This window comes from Peromyscus californicus, unplaced genomic scaffold (assembly GCF_007827085.1).
Source record: "Peromyscus californicus insignis strain IS unplaced genomic scaffold, ASM782708v3 Scaffold_4__1_contigs__length_199733344, whole genome shotgun sequence".
In the NCBI taxonomy this organism is placed as follows: Eukaryota; Metazoa; Chordata; class Mammalia; order Rodentia; family Cricetidae; genus Peromyscus; species Peromyscus californicus.
The window spans coordinates 104,753,223-104,778,882 of record NW_026294562.1 but is presented as its reverse complement, the minus strand read 5'-3'; the positions used below and the strand labels follow the sequence as shown (position 1 = coordinate 104,778,882).

At 54.7% G+C, this 25,660-nt stretch overlaps 2 protein-coding genes across 3 annotated transcripts in view; both read right to left on the bottom strand.

Annotated features, from left to right (window-relative positions):
- Positions 1-25,660, bottom strand: part of Capn5 (calpain 5) — a 57,212-nt gene that overhangs the window by 10,074 nt on the left and 21,478 nt on the right. For both annotated transcript variants that reach the window (XM_052763232.1, XM_052763233.1), the window contains exons 3-7: positions 21,418-21,549; positions 5,132-5,340; positions 3,073-3,265; positions 1,921-2,114; positions 1,355-1,432 (exon numbers count right to left, since the gene is read on the bottom strand). In XM_052763232.1, coding sequence (XP_052619192.1) covers positions 1,355-1,432; positions 1,921-2,114; positions 3,073-3,265; positions 5,132-5,340; positions 21,418-21,549 — 806 coding nt within the window. The remainder of the gene's footprint in view (positions 1-1,354; positions 1,433-1,920; positions 2,115-3,072; positions 3,266-5,131; positions 5,341-21,417; positions 21,550-25,660) is intronic.
- On the bottom strand, positions 13,193-21,411 carry Omp (olfactory marker protein). The gene has a single exon (XM_052763234.1). The coding sequence runs from the start codon at positions 15,373-15,375 to the stop codon at positions 14,884-14,886; it is 492 nt and encodes a 163-aa protein (XP_052619194.1). The 5' UTR covers positions 15,376-21,411; the 3' UTR covers positions 13,193-14,883.

Here is a 25,660-nt window from a genome sequence, read left to right as displayed (position 1 = left end):
GAATGAACAGGTATGGGGGATGGAGGAGGGATGGATACAGAGGAATGAACAGGTATGGGGGATGGAGGGGGGATGGATACAGAGGAATGAACAGGTATGGGGGATGGAGGAGGGATGGATACAGGGGAATGAACAGGTACGGGGGATGGAGGAGGGGATGGATACAGGGGAATGAACAGGTGTGGGGGATGGAGGAGGGGATGGATACAGGGGAATGAACAGGTACGGGGGATGGAGGAGGGGATGGATACAGCGGAATGAACAGGTATGGGGGATGGAGGAGGGATGGATACAGGAGAATGTACAGGTATGGGGGATGGAGGAGGGGATGGATACAGGGGAATGAACAGGTACGGGGGATGGAGGAGGGGATGGATACAGCGGAATGAACAGATGTGAGGGATGGAGGAGGGGATGGATACAGCGGAATGAACAGATGTGAGGGATGGAGGAGGGGATAGATACAGGGGGAATGAACAGGTATGGGGGATGGAGGAGGGGATGGATACAGCGGAATGAACAGGTATGGGGGATGGAGGAGGGATGGATACAGGGGAATGAACAGGTGTGGGGGATGGAGGAGGGGATGGATACAGGAGAATGAACAGGTATGGGGGATGGAGGAGGGATGGATACAGGGGAATGAACAGGTATGGGGGATGGAGGAGGGGATGGATACAGGGGAATGAACAGGTATGGGGGATGGAGGAGGGATGGATACAGGGGAATGAACAGGTATGGGGGATGGAGGAGGGGATAGATAAAGGAAATGACTGGATGCAGGGGGATGAGTAGGTGTAGGGGTGCATACAGTGGGATAGATGGAGAGAGTGGATGTGAGGAGTGGGTACAGGGAGATGGATTCAGAAGGACATGGGTTCAGCAAATGGATGCAGGAAATGTGAGACAGATACAGGGAATGACCAACCACAGGGGATGGATATAGAGGAATGGATGCAGGGGAAAGATACAGGGAATAGATACAGATGACTGGATGTAGGGGGATGCACCCAGGATGGACGCAGAGTAGACACAAGAGGAGCAAGTGCTGGGAACAGATACAGGAGGTTGGATGAAGGAGATGGATGCCCGAAGGTGACTGTCTGCTGGCCCTGTGGCCTGCTTGCTAGCACTAGCCTGGGAGTCAGAACAGGTCCAGTGTCCCTCAGGTGTGCAGAGAGGACACGGGGTAGAAGGAGCCATCACTGCACAACTCATTTTACAGAGGAGGAAACAGGCCAGAGAGGTGAGTTTTCCAAGGCGACACAGCAAGATGGTGACTATGGAGCCCTGGCTTCCGACTCCCAGTCACATGCTCCCTGTCAGCTCAAACTCAGGATAAGAGGACACTCACCAAAACTCGCCATCGTCCTGCACAGTCACACCCATCTTCTCCCGCTCACTCTTGCTCACTTTCTTCCACTCCTCTGAGCTGGAATGGGAGTATCAGGGAGGAAACAGCATAAGAGGAGTGGCCTGCCAGGACCACCTCCCCAAGAGACCGCGCTGGGCCAAGCAATGTGGTTAGAGAAACTGGGGGTCATGCCCAGCCCAGCTCCAAGAAGCCTCCATGCCCTCCCGCTGGAGACCGTGATCCGTCTTCATGCCATGGCTACGAAGTCAGGGGATAAAGCTGGGATGGGGGGCTCTGACCCTCGGGGCCACTGGCCAAGCACAGAGCACCAGCAGCATGCAGGGAGCTGGTGGCCTCCCTCCCCACCTCCCCACAGGTCAAGGTCAGCTCACCCTTCTCCAGGCCACTGTCCTTGATGACCCCACCCCCAGACACCGCGCACACATTGGAAAGTGAGTGTCCTGTCTTTTCCTCAGGCCATCTCCCCCACACCCTGCAAGGCCCAGTCCAGTGTCACGTTTTGTCCTCGCCCCTGCGCCTGTACCCACCCCAACCCTGGGCCTCACGTGTCGCTCCAGGGCCCGTTCCACTCCCGCTCGCCCCAGGGGTTCCTCAGGCGGATCATGTCCAGCTTCTCTGATTTGAAGAAGGCCAGCAGGCCGTGGCCCAGGCGCACCTTGCGCACATCGGTGACAGCATACGCATGGCCCTTCACCAGGCCACATGCCAGGCGGGCCTCCATGTCAGCTGCTGTCACAGCCTGCAGGAGGACAAAGGTGCTCAGGCAGGAGGGTCACACTGGAATCCAAACTAAGACACTGGAGCTAGACTAAGGAGCCACACCGCCCCCTTCAGGTAGGGATGGGAACTGCAGCTGCATGGGAAAAGAACTTACTTTGCTAAGAAGGGGTCAGAACCCCAGGGGACCAACCACCTGCAGATGTCACCCCAGAGTATATTGATGCCAACCTGCCCCAGTGAAGCCAATTGCTATATATTTAAAGTTATTCAAGTCTCAATACACAGGCCTGAGTGGCCTAGAATTCTCTTTGTAGACTAGACTGACTTTGAACTTGGGGCAACCCTCCTGCCTCTGCCTCCCAAGTCCCAAATACTGAGATTACAGATGTGCAAGCACCATGCCTGGTAGTAACACTCAGTAACTTTAAGAGCTGTTTGTGAAAACATGGGCAATAGGAAACTGACCTTGGTGGGAGTATTGACTCCACGGAACTGGGCAGATACTGCAAATCAGGGCACCCTGTTTCTAGAGAGCCAGCTGATCAAGCACACAGACAGCAACCTTTATCCTGGTTTCAAACCCTGCCACCAATGGACCCACCTATCTTCCAGCAGTGACCGAGCAGAGGACCCTCTTGGAGACCAGCTTCAGGCTATCTGCCCTAGGGACTCCCTACCCTCTTCCAGGTGCCCCTTAACTTTGGACACCATATGCCTTGGCAATGTGCCTCAAAGGCAGAGAGAGATACAAGAGCCCAAAGGGGTCTGAAGGGAGTCTGAAGGGTGTTGGGGGCATTGCATGGTGCAGGAGGTTAAGGCTGGGTTTGCACTGCTGCTCAGCACCGGGGAAGGGGAGCTGTGCTCTCCAACTGCTGCGTCTCCCCATGGGGCCAAGAGTCAGTGTGGTGAGCTGACCTGGGCCCAGGCTCGGCCCCACTCCCTCTCATCCCAGGCTTGGGTCTGCCCCGCACTCCTACCTTGATGGAGGCACTGATGAGGCCACCTCTGCTGTGCACCTTCAGCACCCGCTCAAAAAGCTGATTCCTCTTGGCCTCATCGTTGGCAAAGTCTCCATCGGTCAGGTCAATGGGTTCAGAAACGCCACCTGTGAAATCTACGAGTGCATCCGCCGTGTTGCCTCCATCCAGGGCCTGGTAACAGCCCGCCAGCCTGGGGAACAACAGGCAAGGAATTCCCAGTTCAGGCTCCCAGGCAGCTCTCAATCTGTTGCCTCATACAGGAGCTGTGTGAAGCTTAGAAATCAAGCCAACTGCTACGGTCTCACAGCAAGTCACAGCACAGGCAACAGTGGCGTCCAGGTCTTAACTCCCAGGCCCACTCTGTCCATCTGAACACCACGACTGTAGGACTCAAATTCCCAACAATTCTGCATAAGTAATATAATTCACAATGATAAAATGTACAACTCTAAGGAATTGGTTTAAAAAAACAAATGCTGTACCTATGCTCTGGAACATTCTAGAAAGTGCTGGAAAAGAATCTTAGGGGTATGGGAAAATGCTAGCGTTTATTTGTTATGTTTGAAAAACATAACATACATACATAGCTGGATTCCAGTGATGTTTTGAGGGGTAAGCAATAATTCCTTAAAGTAGCTTCTGGCCTGGAGAGATGAACTGTATGTGGAATTGGGAGATCTGTATCCAGTTTCTTTGAGGGAACTTTAAAAAGATATTAAGCATCTACTATGTGTGACACAGTGAATCTGAACATGAGTAACAGAGAGATACACAGCACAGTACCTTCAGTATACACTGAAAAGACAAACCCACAAAACAGTGCCATGCTTTGTAAGGACGTCTATGAACAGAGATGCATCAGAGATGTGAAAAGAAGCTGGGCTAGCAACAGGCCTGTAACCTCAGTCCAGGGATTGGGAGTTCAAGGCCAGCTTCTGCTACACAGTGAGTCTGGGGAAAGCCTGCATAAAAGCCTGTCGCACAACAACAAAAATGATACTGAATAGTGTCCTCCAGGACAGAGGACAGGGGCACAGGGAATGAAAGAGGTAGCTGGAGGCACAGATGCAGACAGTGTGGATGTCTGAAGCAGGAAGGGGAGGGACCGTCACTGTTCGAGACTTTTTGGATTTGCTCCAAAAGGCACAGGCTTGTTTTACAGCTCGAAGAGTAAATAAGAACTGGGGAGGTGGTCCAGTGGCAGAATGGGCAGGTGCTCATTCTGTGCCAGGTCCTACAAGAGGAAGACAAGCATCTGGCCCACAGTCCACCATCCAGACCAGGAAAGGTCCTCAGGGGAGTTCGGCAATATACACTCGAGGGTAAGATCTACTCCCATAAACATGAGTGTCAGCCTGCCCCAAATGCTGCAGGATGCATGCCTGGGCCCTGTCTTCTCCCATTTCTTCTCCTCCTCATAATCCAGGTTTCCACTCCACCCATAACAGACCTAGCAGGTAGGGTCCTTAGGCCTAGGCTCTGACCATGCTGTGGACGCCAGCCCCTCACCTCTCTGTGACAGGAGCCTTTCCTAAAGGCCCATGGAGCCCAGCAACAGCCCATGCTGACTCGGCAACTCAGTCTGGTCATCCCGCTCACCTGTTCAGACCACCAAGACAGCTCCACCTGGTCAACCCACCCAGACAGCTCCACCTGGTCAATCCACCTGGTCAACCCACCTGGTCATCCCACCTAGACAGCTCTACCTGGTCAACCCACCCAGACAGCTCCACCTGGTCAATCCACCTGGTCAATCCACCTGGTCAACCCTCCTGGTCATCCCTCCCAGACAGCTCCACCTGGTCAACCCTCCTGGTCAACCCACCTGGTCATCCCTCCCAGACAGCTCCACCTGGTCAACCCTCCTGGTCAACCCACCTGGTCATCCCTCTCAGACAGCTCCACCTGGTCAACCCACCCAGAGACACAGCTCCACCTGGTCAACCCACCTGGTCATCCCTCCCAGACAGCTCCACCTGGTCAACCCACCTGGTCATCCCTCCCAGACAGCTCCACCTGGTCAACCCACCTGGCCACCCCGCCTGGCCACACCTACTTGGCATAGGCCTTCTCCACCAGGGCACACCAGAACTCATTTCTGGAGTTGGAGTGGCAGTAAATAAGCTGGTTGTTGACTGTGGGCAGCCGGTCATCGATGACCACGTCCACCCACTCCCCGAAGCGCCAGAAGTGGAAATGGAAGATACCAGCATAGTTATCAGGCTTCTCAGGGTCCCATTCCTGCTCCTTCCAGTCTGGGATGACCTAGGTGGAGAAAATGGAGACAAGACGACGGCATTGAGAGGCATCTGGCTCCTGAGGAAAACGGGGTGCATGTCCCCAAAGAAACAGGAGTGCTGAGTTCCATCCCATCACTGCATGGACACTGGAGGACTTGTGAGCACTCTGGTCTTGGGACCTGGGTTCCATGTCTGTCAGAGCCAGAGACTCAGGCCTTTTCCAGCCACAGTGTTGTAAGATCCCACAGGCCTCCCTCTCTGCAGTCCTCCCTCTCTGCAGTCCTCCCTCTCTGCAGTCCTCGCTCTCTGCAGTCCTCCTTCTCTGTAGTCCTCCCTCTCTGCAGTCCTCCCTCTCTGCAGTCCTCCCTCTCTGCAGTCCTCCCTCTCTGCAGTCCTCCCTCTCTGCAGTCCTCGCTCTCTGTAATCCTCCCTCTCTGCAGTCCTCGCTCTCTGTAATCCTCCCTCTCTGCAGTCCTCCCTCTCTGCAGTCCTCCCTCTCTGCAGTCCTCCCTCTCTGCAGTCCTCCCTCTCTGCAGTCCTCCCTCTCTGTAGTCCTCCCTCTCTGCAGTCCTCCCTCTCTGCAGTCCTCGCTCTCTGTAATCCTCCCTCTCTGCATCCTCCCTCTCCGCAGTCCTCCCTCTCTGCAGTCCTCCCTCTCCACAGTCCTCCCTCTCCGCAGTCCTCCCTCTCTGCATCCTCCCTCTCCGCAGTCCTCCCTCTCTGCAGTCCTCCCTCTCCGCAGTCCTCCCTCTCTGCAGTCCTCCCTCTCTGCAGTCCTCCCTCTCTTCAGTCCTCCCTCTCTGCATCCTCCCTCTCTGCATCCTCCCTCTCTGCAGTCCTCCCTCTCCGCAGTCCTCCCTCTCTGCAGTCCTCCCTCTCTGCAGTCCTCCCTCTCTTCAGTCCTCCCTCTCTGCATCCTCCCTCTCTGCAGTCCTCGCTCTCTGTAATCCTCCCTCTCTGCATCCTCCCTCTCCGCAGTCCTCCCTCTCTGCAGTCCTCCCTCTCCACAGTCCTCCCTCTCCGCAGTCCTCCCTCTCTGCATCCTCCCTCTCCGCAGTCCTCCCTCTCTGCAGTCCTCCCTCTCCGCAGTCCTCCCTCTCCGCAGTCCTCCCTCTCCGCAGTCCTCCCTCTCCGCAGTCCTCCCTCTCTGCAGTCCTCCCTCTCTGCAGTCCTCCCTCACATCTGTTCCACCCACCCCATCCAGGCCGGCTCCAGGTGGAAGCCAGCAGCCACGCCAGACCCCTCACTGTCTCCCTCCCCACCTAAGCAGGTCCTCCCGGCTCCTGACTTCCCACCAGCACCCCCCTGCACCCCCCTATCTCTGGCTCCCAGACATTGTAAGAACATTGACAGCCACAGTCACCCTGGCCCTCACTCAGCAGTAAAGCGACAAAATGATGACAACGCCTCCCCACCCATGCTCACTTCTCTACCCGCTCATGGTTCCCAGTCCAGTCCCTGTCCTCAGTCCTCACATTCCTCCCTCAGTGGCCACTTTGTTGTCCAGGAAGCCCTCCTTAACTGTAGACCAGACAAGACCCCTAGCCCTCAGCCTCTGGGCCAAGCATGCCTCTAAAATCCATACTTTCGCTGGGTTAATATATCAAGACCTGTGTGGTTCGTCATTCACAGGTCTGATGCTATCTGTGAAGGGTCAGCTCCCATGGTCAGAGCTCCCTGTGGGCACAGCTCCCTGTTTACTTGCTTTATATCCACCTGGTCCAGGTGCATGTGTGTAACACATATGTTGACTGAATGGTAAACACACAGACACCCATTAGGAATCTAATATCTAGTATTTATGAAGCATCTTGCAAATGCCAGGGCTTGGGCCTGACACATTAGAATAATGTAATTCCCACAGTGGCTCCATCTTGGCTTGACAGGTGAAAAAAATTAATGCTCAGAGGGGGCAAGTGATTCATCCAGAGTCACAGAGTTAGGAAAACAACAACAATAAAAGCACATTTCTTTGGAGGCAGGTAAATCTGGGTTTGAGGCTGGGATTCAAAGCCAGGCCTGTGTGTTTGCAGATGAGTTACTTAGCAGTATGAACTACTGTGTGGACCCTGGACTGTGCTAGACATTGAGGACCAGGATGACCCAGACACAGGGCATTCCCTCAAGAAGCCTCGAGTCTGGTGGGGGAGGAAGACACAAAACCACCCCTGGTTTGGAGGAGAGGGAGCACTGGGAGTACCCTGGAGCCGGCCACAGCTCTGGGAAGATGTCCTAGGAGCTGGCATAGGTGTCTCCCAAGGACATGAGGACATATAGAGGTCATCTGAGCAGCTGGAGGCTAGCAGGGAAGGGAGACTACCTCAGCCTTCCGTGTCCGGGTGACCAGCTATGTATGAACAAAGCTGAGCCCCACCTGGAGCACAGGCAGTTCCTTCTAGAAGAAAGTCACTCTGGTTCCGATAGCAGTGCCCAGACACACAGGCTGGGTTGGCACACAGTTGCAGCTTAACCGAGAGGCTGTGCTGGTCGGAGCCTCCACCTCACACTCACTAGGGATGTGTTGTTTACATAACGTACACTATCAGCAGGACACAAGCAAAGGAGAATTGTCTCTAGTGAGATGAGGGTGCCAACTCCGGAGAGAGGCACTGCCACCCTCCTCTGGAAGGAGCCCTGTGAGGTGCCAGGCACACAGATGTTTCCTGTGGTGCCCCCACCTCACAGCTATGTGGGATGCTGCCCTGGGAAGTCACTGGCAGAGGCCGCGGCAAGCAGGGTTCCGATATGGGTTTAGCAACCTGGGCTCAAGTCTGTAACCAGGCATGGTCCAGTATTGCCAACTGCTTCCTGGCCTCTCCTGGCTTCTGTCTTCACCCAACTCTGTGAGCTTTGACCTCTGCCCCGACCCTTGCACTGCCTCCCTAGCTTTCTGTGAAGGCAGAACACTGGATAACAAAGTGGGGCCTGTACGAGGTGGGCTCACTCCACTGCACAGATGGAAAGCTGAAGTCCAGAGAAACCGCCCAAGCATACAGAATCATACCCAATGGCAGAGAGTCATGCCCGAGGGCCTGGCCCACGGTCTTGCTGCCTCCTCCCCCGAGACTGCACTGGGTGCTCTGGACTGCAGCAGTGGGGCGGGGTGGGGGGAGTCCTCAAAGGGCATGGGGAGGTATGCTGGGACCTGGGAGGATCATTAGTCAAAGACAGGGTTTGGCCCTGAGCCCACTGTGGCCCAAGAAACAGCTAATGAGGCTCCAGGGTCGGAGATCCAGAGTCAGGATCCCTGGAGGCCTCAGTATCCCCTCCTGCACTATAGCCCTTAGAATTGGCGTGGGGTGGGTTCCACGGTAGCTTTTCACCCCCAGTCTCTCTGCTGCCTGCGGGGCAATGAGGGTGGGAGGAGACAGTCCAAACACATCTGTCCACATGCCACATCCGATTATGTCACAAGTCACGGAGGCCCGCAGCCTCCCTATCTAGGCCAAAAGAATCGGGAAGCTGCTGCAAATAGACCCACCTGAGCTTTAGGAAGGAAACGGCAGTTCGCTGAACAGTGAACATGTTCAACTTCATGAGGTCACAGACACAGAACAGTCACTCCTGGGGAAGGGCAGCGAATCAACTTACTTCTTGAGATGGGAAATGCAGACAGAAAGAATGAGACACTCACTACCCTGCCTTTTTCTGCATAGCTGACCAGAGAGAAGGGGGGCTCTGCCTGGAAATAAATCCCAGGTAATAAGTGTGGAAGAAAGGATGATATTGAGGCACTTTTATTTTGGGGCCATTGATGGATTCATGGGTTTGGGTATAAAACCCTAGCACTGGGTTGTGGGGCAGAGGTTGGGGGAGTTGGAGACAGGAAGACTGAATTCTAGGCCTGACTGGGCTACACCTTGTTCCAAAGAACTAATAAGGGCTAGGAATGCAGCTCGCTGGTGGCGTGCTTGCCTACCACGTAGGAAGCCTGGGTTGGAGCGCCAGCACCAAATAATCCCAATGTGGTATCTCATGCCTGTAATCCCAGAACTGAAGAGGTGGAGGAGAGAAGACCAGAAATTTCCACATTCCACATGGCTGCATACCGAGTCCTAGGCTGGCCTAATATATGAGACCCTGTCTGAAAAATATTATTCAATGGTCACTTCACATCACGAGAGAGAGTGGGGGGGCGGTGCGGGGCAAGAGGACAAGATGTGACTTCTGCATGAACCTTATCAAGCAGCTGGGACAAATCCTGGGTAACAGAAATGCAGGAGCCAGAGAACATGTCCCCACGAGGATGCAGCCAAGAAAATCCACCCAGTGAGAAATCCACATAACAAATGACCCAGTTTCTTCAATAAATAAATTGCAGGGGAAAATGAAAAGAAGAAAGGGCAATTGGGCCATGGCTATTAAGGATGTCTGTTTGGATCCCACTTAAGCAAACTGCCAAATCTGTGTATCTTTGAAACTAGTGCACTGTGTATTTAATAATTCAAGGTAGGCAGCCCTAATCCGAAAACCCAAACTCCCACATCTGAAATGTTTTGAGCACTGACATGATGCTCAGAAGATTTGGGAGTTTGGAGCTGTGAGTTTGGGGTTTTCAGATTAAGAATGCTCAACATGTGAAATATATATAAATACTAAAAAACCTGAAATCTGGAATTTTGGGTTCCAAACATTTTGGATTATTTTAAAACATTTTGGTTGCAAAATGGTATTATAGTAAATATATTACTATCCAATTGAAAAGTAAATGTGTATGGGTATGTTGCCTGTATGTATGTCTGTGAACTTCTTGCTTGCCTGGTGCCTGCAGAGGCCAGGAGCCACCATGTGGGTGCTGGGAATCGAACTCAGGTCCTCTGGAAGAGCAACAAGCACTCTTAGCTGCTGAGCCCTCTCTCCAGCCCTCTAACTGCGTGTCTCCTTTAGGACCATTCCCATCAGCATCTGTGGATGAGCTGATGTGGGAGGTGAGAGGAGTACAGATGTAATAAGACAGAGCGGCTGCTCAGAAGGGATGTTCTGTGGTCCCTCTATGTCACGGAGACACCAGAGCATGACCTGGCAGTAGGAACCTGCTGATCTTGTCACCTCACGCCCCAACATTTCCCCCTTGGAGGCCCCACCGAAATCTACTATGGCTGCACAACACCTCACTATGCCTCAGGGCACGTCCTGTGTGCCTGGCTCTACCTGCACTCTCCCTTCCTTTCTCCTTGAGAGGCTAACCCTTGGCAGCTGGGCAGCCCCTCCGGCTCCCCTGCACTAGTCTTTCCTCACCCACTGGGAGGGATTTCCTCAAATGTGGTTCCTCCTTGGATTCCTAGCACCCAGTACAGGGCCTGGCTCTGCACCAAAGCTGGCTGGAAAATGTGAATTCTGGTCAGAGCGAGGCCCCTAAGTTCCCTACCCCCACCTCCAGGGCTGTTACAATGATAACAGATGGCCATGAGAACGGTCACACACTGTAAAGGGCTGTGCTATCTGCAGACATATCAGTCTAAGAATGTAGGGGCAGGGAGGCAGACCGCCCCTCAGAAATCTGCCTCCCAGAGTCATCAAGAACTTCCAACACGGGCCGGGAGGGGGTGGTGCACGCCTTTAATCCCAGCACTTGGGAGGCAGAGGCAGGCAGATCTCTGTGAGTTCGAGGCCAGCCTGGGTTACAGAGTGAGTTCCAGGAAAGGCTCCAAAGCTACACAGAGAAACCCTGTCTCAAAAAACCAAAACCAACCAACCAAAAAAAACCCTCCAACACTACTTGCCTTGTGTGTGTGTGTGTGTGTGTGTGTGTGTGTGTGTGTGTGTGTGTGTGTGTGTTTGTGTCTGTGAGAGCCACACAGTGCACAGAGGGTGCCCCACAGCGCTCTCTGGTGTTGAGTTTCCTGGGCACTCCTCAAACTGAAGAGCCTGGCTGGAATCCCTCTTGGGCAGCACCTGCCTACACTGGGCTTGGGGGTCAAGAGCCCAGGAAGGGTGACACTCCCCAGGGTCGGTATGTAGTGTGAGCAAGTGTGAAAGTGAGTGTGAAGAATGAGGGACAGGCAGGAGCCTCTCTGATCTCTGCTTTAGATCCCAAGGGCCAACTTGGGGCACTTCTGAGCAACCCTGATGCAATGGTAAGGGGGGGTTGCAGGGGGTTCTCTGTGTCTCCAACTAGGATCCCCCTGCTGTGGGATTCCTCAAGCCTTGGCTTCTGATTTCACAAGCCTCAACCCCCCCCCCCCAACCCGGGTTTCAGATACAGTGAATGGAGAGGTCAGGAAATCATGTACCATCCCTGTGTCCCAGGACAATAGTCCAGAGCTCAGGATGGGCCACACTGCTGGGGCCACAGTGACTCCTGCTCATAGGGCAGGAGAACTCTGGTCCTCCACTCTCGAGGCACAGTGTGATGGTGAGAGGTCCCTTCAGTGGGACATCTGAGCCTGATTATAATGAGGGGAAATCCATCCCATTACCACTCTCTGGGGACACAGAGTCTGTCTGGCCTGGCACCCGCCTGTCCCTCCACAGCACCTACTGCCATCAGCATTGGCTGATGTGTAGCTGCTGGCAACACCCTTTACCTCTCTGAATCTTAAGTTCTTGCTCAGCGAAGAGACCCCCCAACACTTCTCCCAAGATGATCTATAGCGTCCGTCGGAGGCCATTGACAAACAAGTGACTTCCGGACGTCAGCTCCCCTGACATTCTCCGTTTGACCTTCCCAGCACCTGTAAGGGAGGCACCGCTGACTAGCAGGTAGAAAACAGCTCCGAGAGGCTGCCTGGGGCCACACAGCTGGTCAGTGGCTGGCAGCACAGGGCCCCAGAGCTGCAGACACTGGCTCTCTGCCAGGCAGAGGCTCCAGGACAGCAGGACTCCTTGTTCCACGATCCCCAGTGGTTTCCATGGCAAATGGGTCATAGCCACTGTATGTGTATGCTCTGGGAACAGGGCCAGATCACTGCAGTCCAGGGGCTGGAAGCCGGATTCCTCTCCTGGACTTTGCCCCTCTCAGGGGGCAAAGCTTTAAGGCTGGCAGGATAAAATGGATGGAGGTAGTGTGGGGAGGGTGCACACGGGAACACAGAGGCTCCTGAGCCGGGGAAGGCAGCATTGGGAAATGTCTCTGAATGCTATGAGTGGGAGCAAGGTGACAGGAGCTGAGGAGAGAACCCCTGGACACCCTGAAGCTAGGGGCATCTGCCAGCCAACCCACGGAGCCCCCTGACACCTTTCTCTGTAGGAAGCCATCCTAATATGCTTGGGTCCTCAGAAGAGGTGGGAGAACGTATTTCCCAAGCCTATCACAGGAGGTCACAATTGTGGGATCAAAGGTCCAGGGGCTCAGAGCCCGATTCCCAGTCTACCCCTCCATGCCTCGGGATGGAGGCCTCCCTCCTCCACTGGGCCTCAGCTGTCCCTATCCAAAAATGGGTGAATATGGGAGATGATGAGGGCTGAGCCATGAAGGAGCAGTGGGGCTCCAAGGTGACGCTCCCTCCAGCTAGCCCAGCGCCAGGGTCAGAGAAGACAGCTTTGAAGAGACAATGCAGAACCAGGGACTAACTTGAAGGTCAAGGCCAGGAGAGGGTCAGGGGCTCCTAGAGGACACAGCCACGCAGTGACCAAGACCAGGCTAAACTGGTGTCCATCTTGTCATTCCACTCCCGAGCCACTCCCAAGGTCCCTGCTCCAAGCTCGGCCTCAGCTTGCTCTTGCATGCCCCAGAGGCTGGGTTGGTTCCTGCAGGACAGTCAGGAGACTAACAGGTGAAACCCAGTCCTGATACGGGACCTCACTGCTCAACCCATCCTGTTGGCAGGGTGGGGTTCGTCGGAACTGCAAGGGCCCATGGGGAGGACTTGTGCTATGAGCATGCAGCAAGGACTACAAACCACACCACAGAGGCACACCACACCACGCTACAAAGGTGAGGGCACACAGTCTTTATTGGGGACACGGGACAGGCACAGCAGAGACACTCAGGTCCCCACAGGGCAAATGGGGTGAGACAGAATTGGGGGACGGGCAGTGTGAACCAAAGGGGTCTCGAGAGCGGGAGGGAGGGGTCAGAAAGAGAAGCAGAAAAGTACGGCCCCTGCCCAGGTATGGCTCCCTAGAGTCAGCAGAGTCTAGACGCACTAGCAGGTGCTTCTGCAAGCATGCGACAGAGCACAGCCACCAGAGCCAGTGCCACAGCCTATCTCCTGCCTCCAGAATCCTGACTCTGAGCCGGGGCTTGCCCTCCTGGCCGCCCACCCGCTGGAACAGCTCCTACCTTCAGATCTTGATGCACTGGTACCTCAGATGGAGGCAGCCTTGAAACAGAGTGGGTGGCATTGCTGAGGTGCCCCCGGCTGATGCTAGGTGGCAGGTGAGGCTTCTCCTCAAAGGGAGGCTCTCGGCATGTGCAGGGTGAAGGAAAATGAGGCTTTAGGGCAGGACTGAATCTGCCAATAACTGTGCCTCAGTTTCCCTGTCAGTTCGGTGAGTGGGTTTTCCTGGATAGCCTCCGAAGCCAGTGTTAGGCATCCCATCTGGACACCTTTAGCCCACTTTAGACTCAGCCCTGCCCCCAAGCCTCACCCATGTGCTTCCACTCCAGCAGAACCAGTAAATGCCCAGAGAGGTGACCGCAGGACACAATACCCATGTTCCTGACCAGCGGAGCTGCAAAGGCCAGCCATCCTAACAGGGACATCAGTATTCCTGGCTCAGAGCCCTGGACCCCTCTAACTCAGTTCTCTGCTTCACCATTTGAGCCTCAGTCTCCCAGTTCAGGAAGCCTTGAACCAAGGAGGGCTCAGCCAGGGTTACCTCCACCATGCCCAGGAACCAGTACCAACTGAACTAAAGTTAGCCTTATTCCTGACTAGTATTCGCCCTTGGGCACGCATCCATACAAATATAGCATGCCATCTCTCAATATGTGTGTGTGTGTGTGTGTGTGTGTGTGTGTGTGTGTGTGTGTGTGTGTGTGTGTGTAGCTAGAGCTGTGCCAGCATCTACATGTCCTTTACCTTCTCCACAGAAACCTGGGCCAGGCCTGCAAAGCCGGCCACCCTCTGCCAGACAGACCAAGCCCGGCTGTCATCCTGCCCAGCGTCTTGAAGGCCCCAAGGTCACAGCAGGGGGACACTGACACTGCCAGCACCCTCCTGCTGCCAGAGTGCCCCTGGGCGTTCACCTCCCGACTCCAGCTTTGGCCAGCAGGCAAATGCCTTCTTGCCAGGTTCCCCAGAAGGTAGTTCCTGTCGTGTCTCAGTCTCCCGTGCCTGAAGGAAATCAGTGGCTGGTTGTTTGGAGCTCTTCGTCTCTCAATCCCCCTCTCTCCACCACAATGAAGCAGAGACGGCACATGTCCAGGATGCCCAGCCATCTGCCCACAAAGGCCTCTATTGTCTATGGTAGCAGTGTCTAGCTTCTAGACTATGGAGCCAGGGGACATCCCTGTGAGCCACAGCACTGGCACCAAAGGGGGGGGTATGTAGGACTCAGGAGGCCTCTGGCCAAGTCAAGCACTGAAGGAGCAGCTAGAAGAATGTCCCCAAAATAAAGATGAGGAAGGAGGTTCAGGCGAGGGAGAGTTGTGGGCCAGAAGCAGGGCAGCCAGGGCTGGTCATCAGAGCTGGTTAAACACCACGGAGGCCTTGAGGTTGGCAGGCTCCACGCCCTCGCCGAAGGTGATGAGGAAATACATGACCTTGCGGATTTTGGCCAGGTCAGACAGGCGCTCCCCAAATTCCAGGGCATCGGCCTCATTCCAATCCATGGCGTCGGAGTCTTCCTTGCGCCAGAAGATGGCAGCAGGGTCCAGCAGCTGGCGTGTCATGAGGTTGGTGAGGTCAGGCGTCCAGTTCTGCGAGGTGCCCGTGATGGTGACCTTGCCCGGCTTGTCCAGAACCACATCCCAGCGATCGAACTGCAGCTTCTGCTGCTGGATGAAGTCAAGGCGGTAGACAGACTCGGCCGGCCGGAGCAGCTTCTCCCCATCCTGCCGCTTCTCCCCACGCTGCTTCAGGCTCTCCACACGGAGCCGCATCTGCTTGGTCAGGTCCTGGTCTAGAACCAGCGGCATGTCCAGCTGCTGCTTCGGTGGCCCGTCCTCTGCCATGGCCCAAGCGCTACAGCTCTTGCCACTGCCGCCGCTCCCACCAACGTCAAGGAACCAAGTGGGCTGGAGCGTCAGATGCCTGAAGAGGCCACCTGAAGGCCCGCCTCCCTTTCCAGCCTCTCCTTTTCGCCGCTGGCCCTCTCTGGCCCCACCCAGTTCTCAGAACAGGAGACCGACCGGTGAGTGTGTCTCCAAGTGCCTCCTATCTGTTCCTTGCAGAAGTGGTAATGCCGAGCTGCAGGCAGGCTGGAGGGTGACAGGCTCCTTAGGGACCAGAGCACTGATGTCAACTGCTGTGGCAACCGCCTTGACTACAGTAGTAGTGGCAAGCTGGAGGCCTGCTTGTTTGTGAGGAATGGAGAGAGGTGGGGGGGTACAGACACGTGGAGGTAACTGAAGACTGTCCGGGAAGAGGGGACAGGGCAGCACCAAGATGCACCCATCAGTAGTTTTCTGTAGTCAGCCGAGCCAGCTGGGGGCCATTCTTGCCTCCTCCTCCTCCTCCCTTCATTCCCTCATAGCTACCTGCCAGGTCCTGTCAACGCTGCTTTCCGAATGCCCTGGGCCTCTCCCTCTCCCATAACATCAGCAGGACCCAGCCCAGCTGTCACCTCCCATCTGAACCCGCAGCTCTCAAATCCCAAACCGCCTGCCTGACAGATGGCTGGCTCTGCTCCGGGATGCCGTGGTTTGATCGATCCCACCACACACTACACCACATAGCCACAGGCCCGGCTCTCACTTCCATCAAAATCCCACCGGCCATTCCACCTACACTGATCCTCCACCTCCCCAGGGAAGCATCAGGAGACCCACGCACTGGCGAGGAGGATGGGAGAGAGGCAGAACCCAGTCAGTGTATGTGGACAGATGGCAGACCTGGAATCTGAAGTGCGTCTGGGCAGCAGAGCCAGAGACGCTGCTGTCACACACAGGAAAGAGGCATGGCGCAAGGTGTGGTGACTGGAAACAGTCGGGAGGGTCAGGGGACAGAAGCATGCTGCTTTGCCACATGGAGGCCAAGGGACCCAGTGGGATCTTGGGCTGAGGAGAAGCACAGGGCACCATGATGGACAGCATGCTTGTTGGGTTGGCTTTTTTTTTTTTCTTTTGAGACAAGGTCTCACTGTGTAGCCATCCGGGCTGGCTTCAAACTCCCAGCAATCCTCCTGCTTGAGCCTCCAACGTGCAGGGATTACAGGTGTGAGCCTTCACGGTTTTTATTTGGGGTTGCTTGTCTCTGCAGTACTGGGAACCGAACCCAAGGCCCCTTTCACTGAACTACATCCCGATATATGTTCCTTTTACTTTAAGGCAGGATCCCAGTAGGTCGCCTAGACTGGTTTCACTCTCCCAATCCTCCTGCCTCAACCTTGCCATTGGGGATTTTAGGATGAAGGAAGAGGAGCTCAGTGGTATCCGTGACAGAGCCCTTACCTAGCCTGGACAGATCCTGGATTCAGTTCCCAGAACTGAGAAAAATAAATCAACCTCAAGCCCTGGGGCGAGTTCTTGGGGCCACTAGCAGCAGTTCCAGAAAACGGTATGGTAAGAGACGAACCAAGCCTCCTGCTCATTCGCCGGCCTTCAGGACGGTGTGGCCAAGAGCTGTTAGTGAGGGCATCCGGTTCCTCTCTGAAGAGGATTACCCTCTGTGCCTCCAGCACGACATTCTGACCTTAAATTCTTTTCATTGCATTTGCGTGTGCGTGTGCGTGTACGTGCGCATGCGTGTTCGTGTGCGTGTGTGTGTACATGCCACAGGGCACATGTAGAGGTCAGGGGACAGTCTGAGCGAGTCGGTTCTCTCCACCCACCGTATGGGTTCCAGGACTGAACTCAGATTGTAAGGCAGCAAGCACCTTTACCCACCAAGCATCACAGCAAGCCCAATTCGTATTTGTGTTTGCTTAAGTGTTAGAGAGTGTGCGTGCATGAGTGTGAATACGTGAAAGTGCGAGGGTGTGGTGTGATAGCTGGTGTGTGTGAGGAGGGTGCTGGGGATGGAAACTTGAGTTTTGCACAGGGCAGGCCGGCGCTTTCCCACTGAACTGGATTCCAGCGGGTGTGTGTCTGTCTGTCTTGTTCATCACTGTAAGTGAGAACACAGCTTGCCATGCTCAGAGGATGTTCACAAAGCCAAGTGGATGGCAGAAATGCTGAATGTTAGATGGATGAATGAATGGATGAATGAATGAATGAATGAATGAATGAATGAATGACAAGCACAAAAGGTGATGAAGGGACTCGGAGGCCTAGAAGGTGAGGGAGAGAAGGGTCTGAAGCACTCCTGGAAAGGGGCTCCACACAAGCTGTGGGTACAGCAACAAGTGGCTGAAGGTGAAGATGGATGGCGCTGATGCCAAAAACTACGATCAGAGTAATGGGGGTCAAGGGCCGAGGGCAGGTATTAACCTCACAGACATAACGATGTCCAGAAAGGAGGAGAAATAAGAGGCGCCAAGCACTTCGCGCCAGGCAACAAGCCAGCACAGCAGGCTGGCAAGGACAGCAATGCCAGGGGTTGAGGCTGAGGAAGCTGGCATCTGTGCAGACGGACACAGGCAGGGGAAAGAAGTCGGGTTTCTGCATCCCGAGGGAAGGAGCAGGGGAGGTTGTCAGCCTCTCCTAATCCCCAAGGGGATCCAGGGTCCAGAAACTCTAGGGGGGCTGGGAGAGGGGTACGCCTTGCAGGAAGTCAAGGGTGAGGAATGAAGTGACTGCTGTCCTAGGGACCCACAGACAGGGCAGGTGGAAGGGGCCAGCAAAGAGCTGTGTGATAAGTTTGTGGTCAGTGAGGGAAGGAGGAGGTGGATGCAGCTCAGCCAGCCGCTGGACAGACCCTGTGAGGAGCCACCCAAGGCTGGATGGAGGAGGGAACTCAGGAGAGAAAGGCCGCTCTGAAGCAGCATCTGTGGTTGCAGAGTGTGCCTGAAAACAAAGCAAGCATCACGGACTGTCTCCTCAGCGGAGAAGAGGGAAAATAAGAAAGCCCCTAACACGGCAGCCTCTGGGCGGTGAAGGTTACGTGGGCCTTTTGTGCATTTCACATCTTCCAGTCCCCAGATCATACCGTCTACACAGGACACGGCTTAAGTCCTTCACTCATCCCTTCTCAATGAACCAGTTCAGAACTGAGGCATGAGCTGGGACAGAGTGGGACACATTCCATTGATTGTTGTTGCTAATGAGACAGGGTTTAATGAACAGCCCAAGCGAGCCTTGAATCCAAGATCTCCCTCCTGCAAGCCCTAAAAACTGGGAAACATTTAAACTGGAAACAGAGATTGCCTGGTCCCAGCACCCCTGGCTCTCTCCAGCACTGCCCAGGACCGACAACCCCCTGCCTCACTCCCTGCCCCCTAACTTTGTACTATGGTCACTTCGGTCCTTACTTCCAGCCAGGACCCTGGCTGGCTACTCCTGGGTCCCGGGCAGCTGAGAGCAGGCAGCAGGCCCATCCCATGTTTGGGGCTGCACTAGGCACTTGTAGAGGACATCCTCCAGAGAGCCTTGGATCTGGCCTAAGCTGAGCCTGATGACAAGTATGTAATCTAATCATATCCTAATTGTGAATTCACGCGGCCTGATCACCTCAAATCCACGGTCTGCCTTAGGGAACAAACCACTGAGTTGGAGGAGGCCGTACCGACCTGGGAGCCCATAAGAGAGGGAGCCCTAGAGAACAGATAATTAGGTGGGATGCACAAGGGAAGGGTGGGCGAGAAAGCGTGCAAGGACGGCCCTTCTTAACACCCTGGATTGGTCTATGGGGCCTGGCAAGTCAGGTTGGCACTGAGGCCAAGGTCAGTGACGAGCAGCCAGGACAAACTCAGCATGGCTGGCTTTGACTCCTGTGCCCATCAGCCCCCAGATCACCTTGAGGTCTAGGAATAAAGGAACAGCTTCCTAGAGGAAGGGCAAGAGTGCCCCAGGCATGCTACATCTGCATCTGAAACTCAGCACAGGGAGAGTGCAGGTGGGCGGGGCTCAGGGTACAACTCACCCCTACTGGCCTTCCAGGGGAAAAAAACAGAGTAAGGCAGGGGAGGCCCTGCAGGGCAACAGGACAGAACTAGAGGGGTGACAACAAACAGGTTCCAGTCAGTGGGGACTGCAGGGGATGTACGGGTGCAGTAATGAGCTCCCCAGGGCCTCCCCGCATGAGCCAGGGACTGTCACCACAACAGCATGTGGAGGTGGAATGCAATCAGCATAGAGCCCAGCCCAGCCTCCCCCAGGGCCAAACTCCTGGAGATCAGCCTGGGAGACCACCATGGCTGGAGTCTCAGCCCTGCGGAAGGCTGAGGTTCCACACTGATGAGAGGCAGGCTTCCACAAGCAGGCCAACTTCTCCACCAGCTAGACAGGAAGCAGGGCTTGGGAGGCCAAGACAGTGAGATAGCAAGGTGAGTATCTTCCCTGTCAGTGCATAGCCAGACCTAGTTGGCCTCCAGTCCATCAAGAGACCCACGGGAAATGGGCAGCAAGGTCAGCTTTGGAGCCACGGGGCTGTACTGGGTTCAAGGTAGGGCATCCCTCTGTTCCTCAAGCTCTTGGGTCCTCCCTCTGCTCCCCACCCCAGGCTCAGCAGGAAGGGGCAGACTGGGCCAGCTCTGCCCCTGGGGAGTTCACCTCTAGAGGGGAGACTCAGATAAACAGGCAATTACAGGGCAGAGCGGAGCAGCACACAGGGCCCACATGCCCCTCCAGTCCCAGGCCAAGGCCTTGCAGCCCTTGCTCAGAGTCGGGGCTGGAGGCTGCAGTGCTGAGGACCAGTCCTCCACCCAGAGGATGGTTCCAGTCTGAATCCTCTGTAACCCCTGATGCCCACAACAGACCTATCCTCCTTCACCCTCCAGTCTGAGGCTGTCCAGCATAGACTCCCCATCCCTATAAGCCATAACAGTGGGCTCCATCTGAGTACCAAAGGCCCACACCGTGCAGCTGCTGTGACCCTGACCGGGATACCTACTGGGTCGCTAGGGGCCCCACTGTCCAGGAGACAGGAAAGGATAATAGAGGACCTGCCAAGCTCTTGGCTTTGGCTAAGGACACAGCTCCCTCTGATGGCTGGCGATGCCTGGGAAAGCAAGGAAAAACCTACCCTATTCCTGTGTCCTGTTTTGTTTGTTTGTTTGTTTATCAGGGGGGCACAGATGGAGGTCAGAGGACAACTTGTGGGAGTCCATTCCTTTCTTCCACCATGTACGTCCTAGGGATCAAACTCAGGCTTGAAGCCCAGGCTCTTCACCTGCTGAGCCATCCCCCCTGCCCAGAACACTCTTAGGTTGTAGGAATAATAATTATTCTAAAACAAGTTAGTGCAGCCATCATTGACTGAGAGCCACACTGCCAGGGGTCCTATAAGAAAATGTCTCTTCCTCCTCCTCCTCCTCTTCCTCTTCTTCTTCATGGCTTTCAGACAGGGTCTCATACATCCCAACTAGTCTTGAGCTCACTACGTAACTGAAAAACGGCCTCCCTCTCCAGGAAGGTAATTTTAAGGACTATATTTAAGGTCTCCTGCTGAGTGTTGCCAAGCAGGTCCAAGTGGCAGGCCCAGGACCCACTCCATCATTCCCCAAACCTTTGCCCCTGGCCCAAACATCAGCAGCATGAACCCGGAAATCATGAAACATGGAGCTGCCTGGACCACAGCCTGTTCAACAACTGAGAAAATCGAGGTCCAGAGAAACAGCAGCTAGCCCATGCCACGCAGCAGTAACTGAGTGCTGAGCAGTGTCTCTACCCCGAGGATAACACAGTCAGTGTGCACATTTCACAGTGGGAGTCTCTGCTCCATGGACACTTGTCCCTCAGCAGCTGCAGAGGGGACACCTCAGGATCACCCTGGGAATTACTCCGAGGACCCCCAGGCTAAACAGGTGAGGGAAGGCCAACCTGCTAACTGATGCTCAGCCCGTCCCAGCACCAGGCTTTCAGGAAGCTCCACATGCCTCACTGATGCCACACCTGTCAGGCAGTGAGAGCCATGGGCTCTTTGACCAGCCCCTGCAACTGCCTGTCCCCAGACCTTACCTTTTGCCAGAGTGACTCTCGGGAGGCGAGGGACGAGCAGGCGGCCACAAACCAGCAGTTGCCTACCTGACCCTGGTGCAGGTCGTGGGAGCTGATGCCATCAACAAAGAGGCGGGGATCGTCACAGATATCCTGCAGGGAGGGAGAGGATATCATGAGGACCTGAGGGCCTAGCTGCTTCTCCAAGTCAGGAAAAGGACTCGCTGCCCTCTCTCCCACAGAAGGGAGGTACAAGCCCAACCATACCCCAAGTCCTGCCTGGACTGTTTCTCTCCCTCCTTGGCCAGAGAGCCTTTCCACTACGGTGAGATGGCGGCTGATGGCTGAAGAGAGATCTGAGTGCTGGACCCTGGGCCACCAGCTTCTCCTTGCCTTGAGTGGATCTCCCTTTCCAGTCAGCCCTGAAGGCCAGCCGCAGCAGTCAAGTGACAGGCCTCCACAGAACTCATGAGGAGTACAAAAAGAGGCTCTTCGGGCCAGGCCGGGCCGGGGTTGCTACTGCATTCTAAGGATGAGGAATGAAAGCTCAGAGAGAGGCGGGACCTGTCAAAACTCGGGACGCATGAACGCCCAAGTGGGGCAGAAATCCTGTGGATTTGCCATGGAGATTGGCAGGCCTGGCCACAGGGGCACAGGACATGCTGGGAACCAGCCCGGGGCAGCTGCCAGGCTAACATCTAACATCTAACAGTACTCAGGCCCCACCCCTCTTCGTTCCTGGAAGCTTGGTCCAGTTTTCAAACCTTGCCACTATTCATGGTTGCCCTTAAAGAAGCCCGAGGCAGTGCTGTGGAGCGGGAAACATACGGCTTTGGCTTCTGCACCAAGAGACACGCTCTGAAAGCTTCCTGCCTCCCACAGACCTGATACCCTGCCCAGGCCGGAGCCGGACGCTGGCTGGATCTCTGAGGGAGCAGATAGCATCAGAGGCTCAGCCCAGCAGCTAGGCACACAGTCACAGCCTCCTCAGAGCCTAAAACACCCTCATAGGCCAGTCTCCTCAGGGCTAGGCATGAGGGGTCCCTTTCCTGCCCCGATTAAGTCTTCCCAGAACTGTGAGCATGGCAGCGTTCAGCAGGCCCACCCACGCCTCCTCTCTGTCAGTGTCTCACTCCACAGAGCTGAGAGGAGCTGAGCTGAGGGGGTGAGAGGGCACAGAGGGCAGGCACACAGCACTGAGACGCAGCTTTATAACTCAGACATAATTAATGCTGGCACCGTGACTCAATCCCCACGGCCCCGAGAACTGAGCACTGTGCCCATTTCACAGATGAGAGGTTTAGCATGATGCCTGTGATACAGTTGTTTGCTCGGCTTGACCAGATCATCTCCATCTTGAAGTCAAGCAGTTGTGACAATCCGTGAGCTCAGGCCTCTCAGCATTCCCTCGGGAGGTGGGTTGGGGAGAGGTTCCCAAGGGTCATGAGCCTCAGAGAGCTTGAGAGGTCATCACATGATCCTCACGAGACTGTAATTGCTGTGCCCTAAGCTAACAGTTGACCGGGATGGGATTTCCTGGGGGTGCAGCTGCCTATAAACTGGCCCGCCCCTATAACTCCATTGAACTCTCTGGTTCACTGCGTTTGGCTTGGACAAAACCCTTTCTTTGATCTGCCCATGCCCTGTCTATCTGGAGTGAATAGAAGCTTCTTCACTTTCTCTCCCAGAGAAAATCACACAACCAGTGGAACCTACAGAGAACAGACGGAACCAAAGAGGAGTAGGGTGGAGCATCCCTGGGAAAGACTCTGCGAGGGACATGCCTCCTAACTGAGGTGACAGCAGCATGGGCCTTCAGACATAACAACCGAGGCCGAGCTTCCTGTGCCCAGGGAAATCAGGCTGAGGCATACCCTGAGGGGAAACCCCAGGGTAACCAACCTCTGTGTGATAAAAAATTAAAAATTCAAAAAAAAAAAAAAAAAAAAAAAAAAAAAGAACAAGCCGGGCGGTGGTGGCGCACACCTTTAATCCCAGCACTCGGGAGGCAGAGGCAGGCGGATCTCTGTGAGTTCGAGGCCAGCCTGGTCTACAGAGCGAGATCCAGGAAAGGCGCAAAGCTACACAGAGAAACCCTGTCTCGAAAAACCAAAAAAAAAAAAAAAAAAAAAAAAAAAAATTAAAAATTCTTTAAAAATTTTTTTTTTGCTTTTGTTTTTCTAGACAGGGTTTCTCTGCATAGCCTTGGTTGTCCTGGAACTCACTCTGTGGTCCAGGCTGGCCTCAAACTCAGAGACCCACCTGCTTCTGCCTCCTAAGTGCTGGGATTAAAGGTGTGGGCCACCACCGCCCGGTGCCTGCATTTCTTTGCATGCCCGTGTGATGTGGTAAGGGATGCTATGCCTCCTTGTTGGATGGGACACACCACATGGGCAGTGAGATGCCTCCAAAGCGGCTGATGGACTGGCTGGATGCTGTGTCGCAGTCTCTGAAAGTAGCACCTGTGGGGCGGATGGTAATAAAGCTGCGGTGGCAGCCACGGGGCCCCAGCAAGAAAGCTGTGGTGGCAGCCACAGGGCCCCGGCTAGGAGTGGCAAGACAAGCAGCCGAGGCTGAGTCGTCCGCACAGAGGAAACTGGCCTGCCTAAAGGATGAGAAAGTGACAATGTCCAATTTGTGTTCGGGAGCTCCTGGAAGGCTTCAAGCCCAAACAATTGTTCACCAAAGGGGTGAAGGATGGGGAGGTGTAGGCCATCCCTGCTGTACCCACTCTGCAGGGGAAGGGGGTCCACTGGCATGGGAATCCCCTGCAGGTAAGGGCTAGGCAGAGGGACCTGAGGCCCCACAACCAACTGTGGATCGTTTGCTCCCCTGCTGATAGGCAGAATACTTGTCCTTTGGTGGAGCCACATACACCTTGGTGGAATCACATACACCTTGATTCATGGCAGCCTCTGAAAACATGGGGCTGGGGATGGATCAGGAAACGGAACCATGTAGGTAAAAATATGGAGACTAAGCCGGGCGGTGGTGGCGCACGCCTTTAATCCCAGCACTTGGGAGGCAGAGGCAGGCGGATCTCTGTGAGTTCGAGGCCAGCCTGTTCTCCAAAGCGAGTTCCAGGAAAGGCGCAAAGCTACACAGAGAAACCCTGTCTCGAAAAAACCAAAAAAAAAAATATATATATATATGGAGACTAAACTTGTCCTGAGTGGGTTGTAATTAACACCTGCTCAAGATTCGACTTACACATTTCTCCCCTGTAAGAAGGTAGGGGTGGGTGTACGGCTGGGACACACCCTGCTCTGAGGATGGGACTTATAAAGGCGGTCGTGTGTGGCTGGGAACAATGGGAGACTACAGGGTGGAGAGAAAATTCACTTAGTCTAAAGCCGTTTCAGTAGCCAGGTATGGCAGGTAAAAACAAAACAGCAAGGCAGATAGCGCTCCCATGCCAACAGCTTTCTTTTAAAAAAATAACTAATTAACTTCATATCATTCCCGTGTGTGCACGTGTGGTGCACATGTGTGATGGAGCACATGTGTGCACTGGCACACGTTTGGAGGTCAGAAGACAACTTCCCTAGAGTCCGTTTTCTCCTTCCACCTTTCCATGGGTCCCTGGGATCAAACTCAGGCCCAGGCTCAAATAACAGTCGCTTTATCAGCTGAACTGCCTCGCTGGTCCCATCTTCGTCTTTTTGAAGGAACCACAGTACATGTGGTGGCACCTCTTCACACTGTATGGCCCAGGAGGTTTCTGTGTGTTGGTTTTGCTTTGATCTGTAGCATCCCCTTAGCTGAGGAGCACCCCATCAATTTGTGTTTACTTGGAATGGACGCAGTAGACCTTTAAGAGGACCTGCCAGCCTCCGTAAACAGATCTCATTATATTACACTTGCCTCTACATGTCTCACAGATGTAGACATCTGAACGCTGTGCATGTACATCTGCAGGGTCCAGGGCAGGCAATCGGCCCGCACAGGATGCAAGGACCAGGCGCAGCTGTGAAGTTTTGGAGCCTCTCCCTCCTCCCATCCTGAGACCCTCATCACCACTATACAGCAGTTAACTGGGGTAGGACTGTAAGTAGCTCCATACACTCATTGGTTCTCCCAGGGTGGCCTAAGGCAGAACCCTTTCTTTGGTATGTCAGTGCCCTCTCTGTCTTCCCAGGAAAAGTCACACTCCAATGTCCCAGGCACATAACGGGAGCCGGAGCAGAGGCCTCTGCCTGTTTTGGTGTCACCAGGTCTATTCCTGGGCTCAAACTGTCACAACACAGCAGCTGAGACCCTTTCA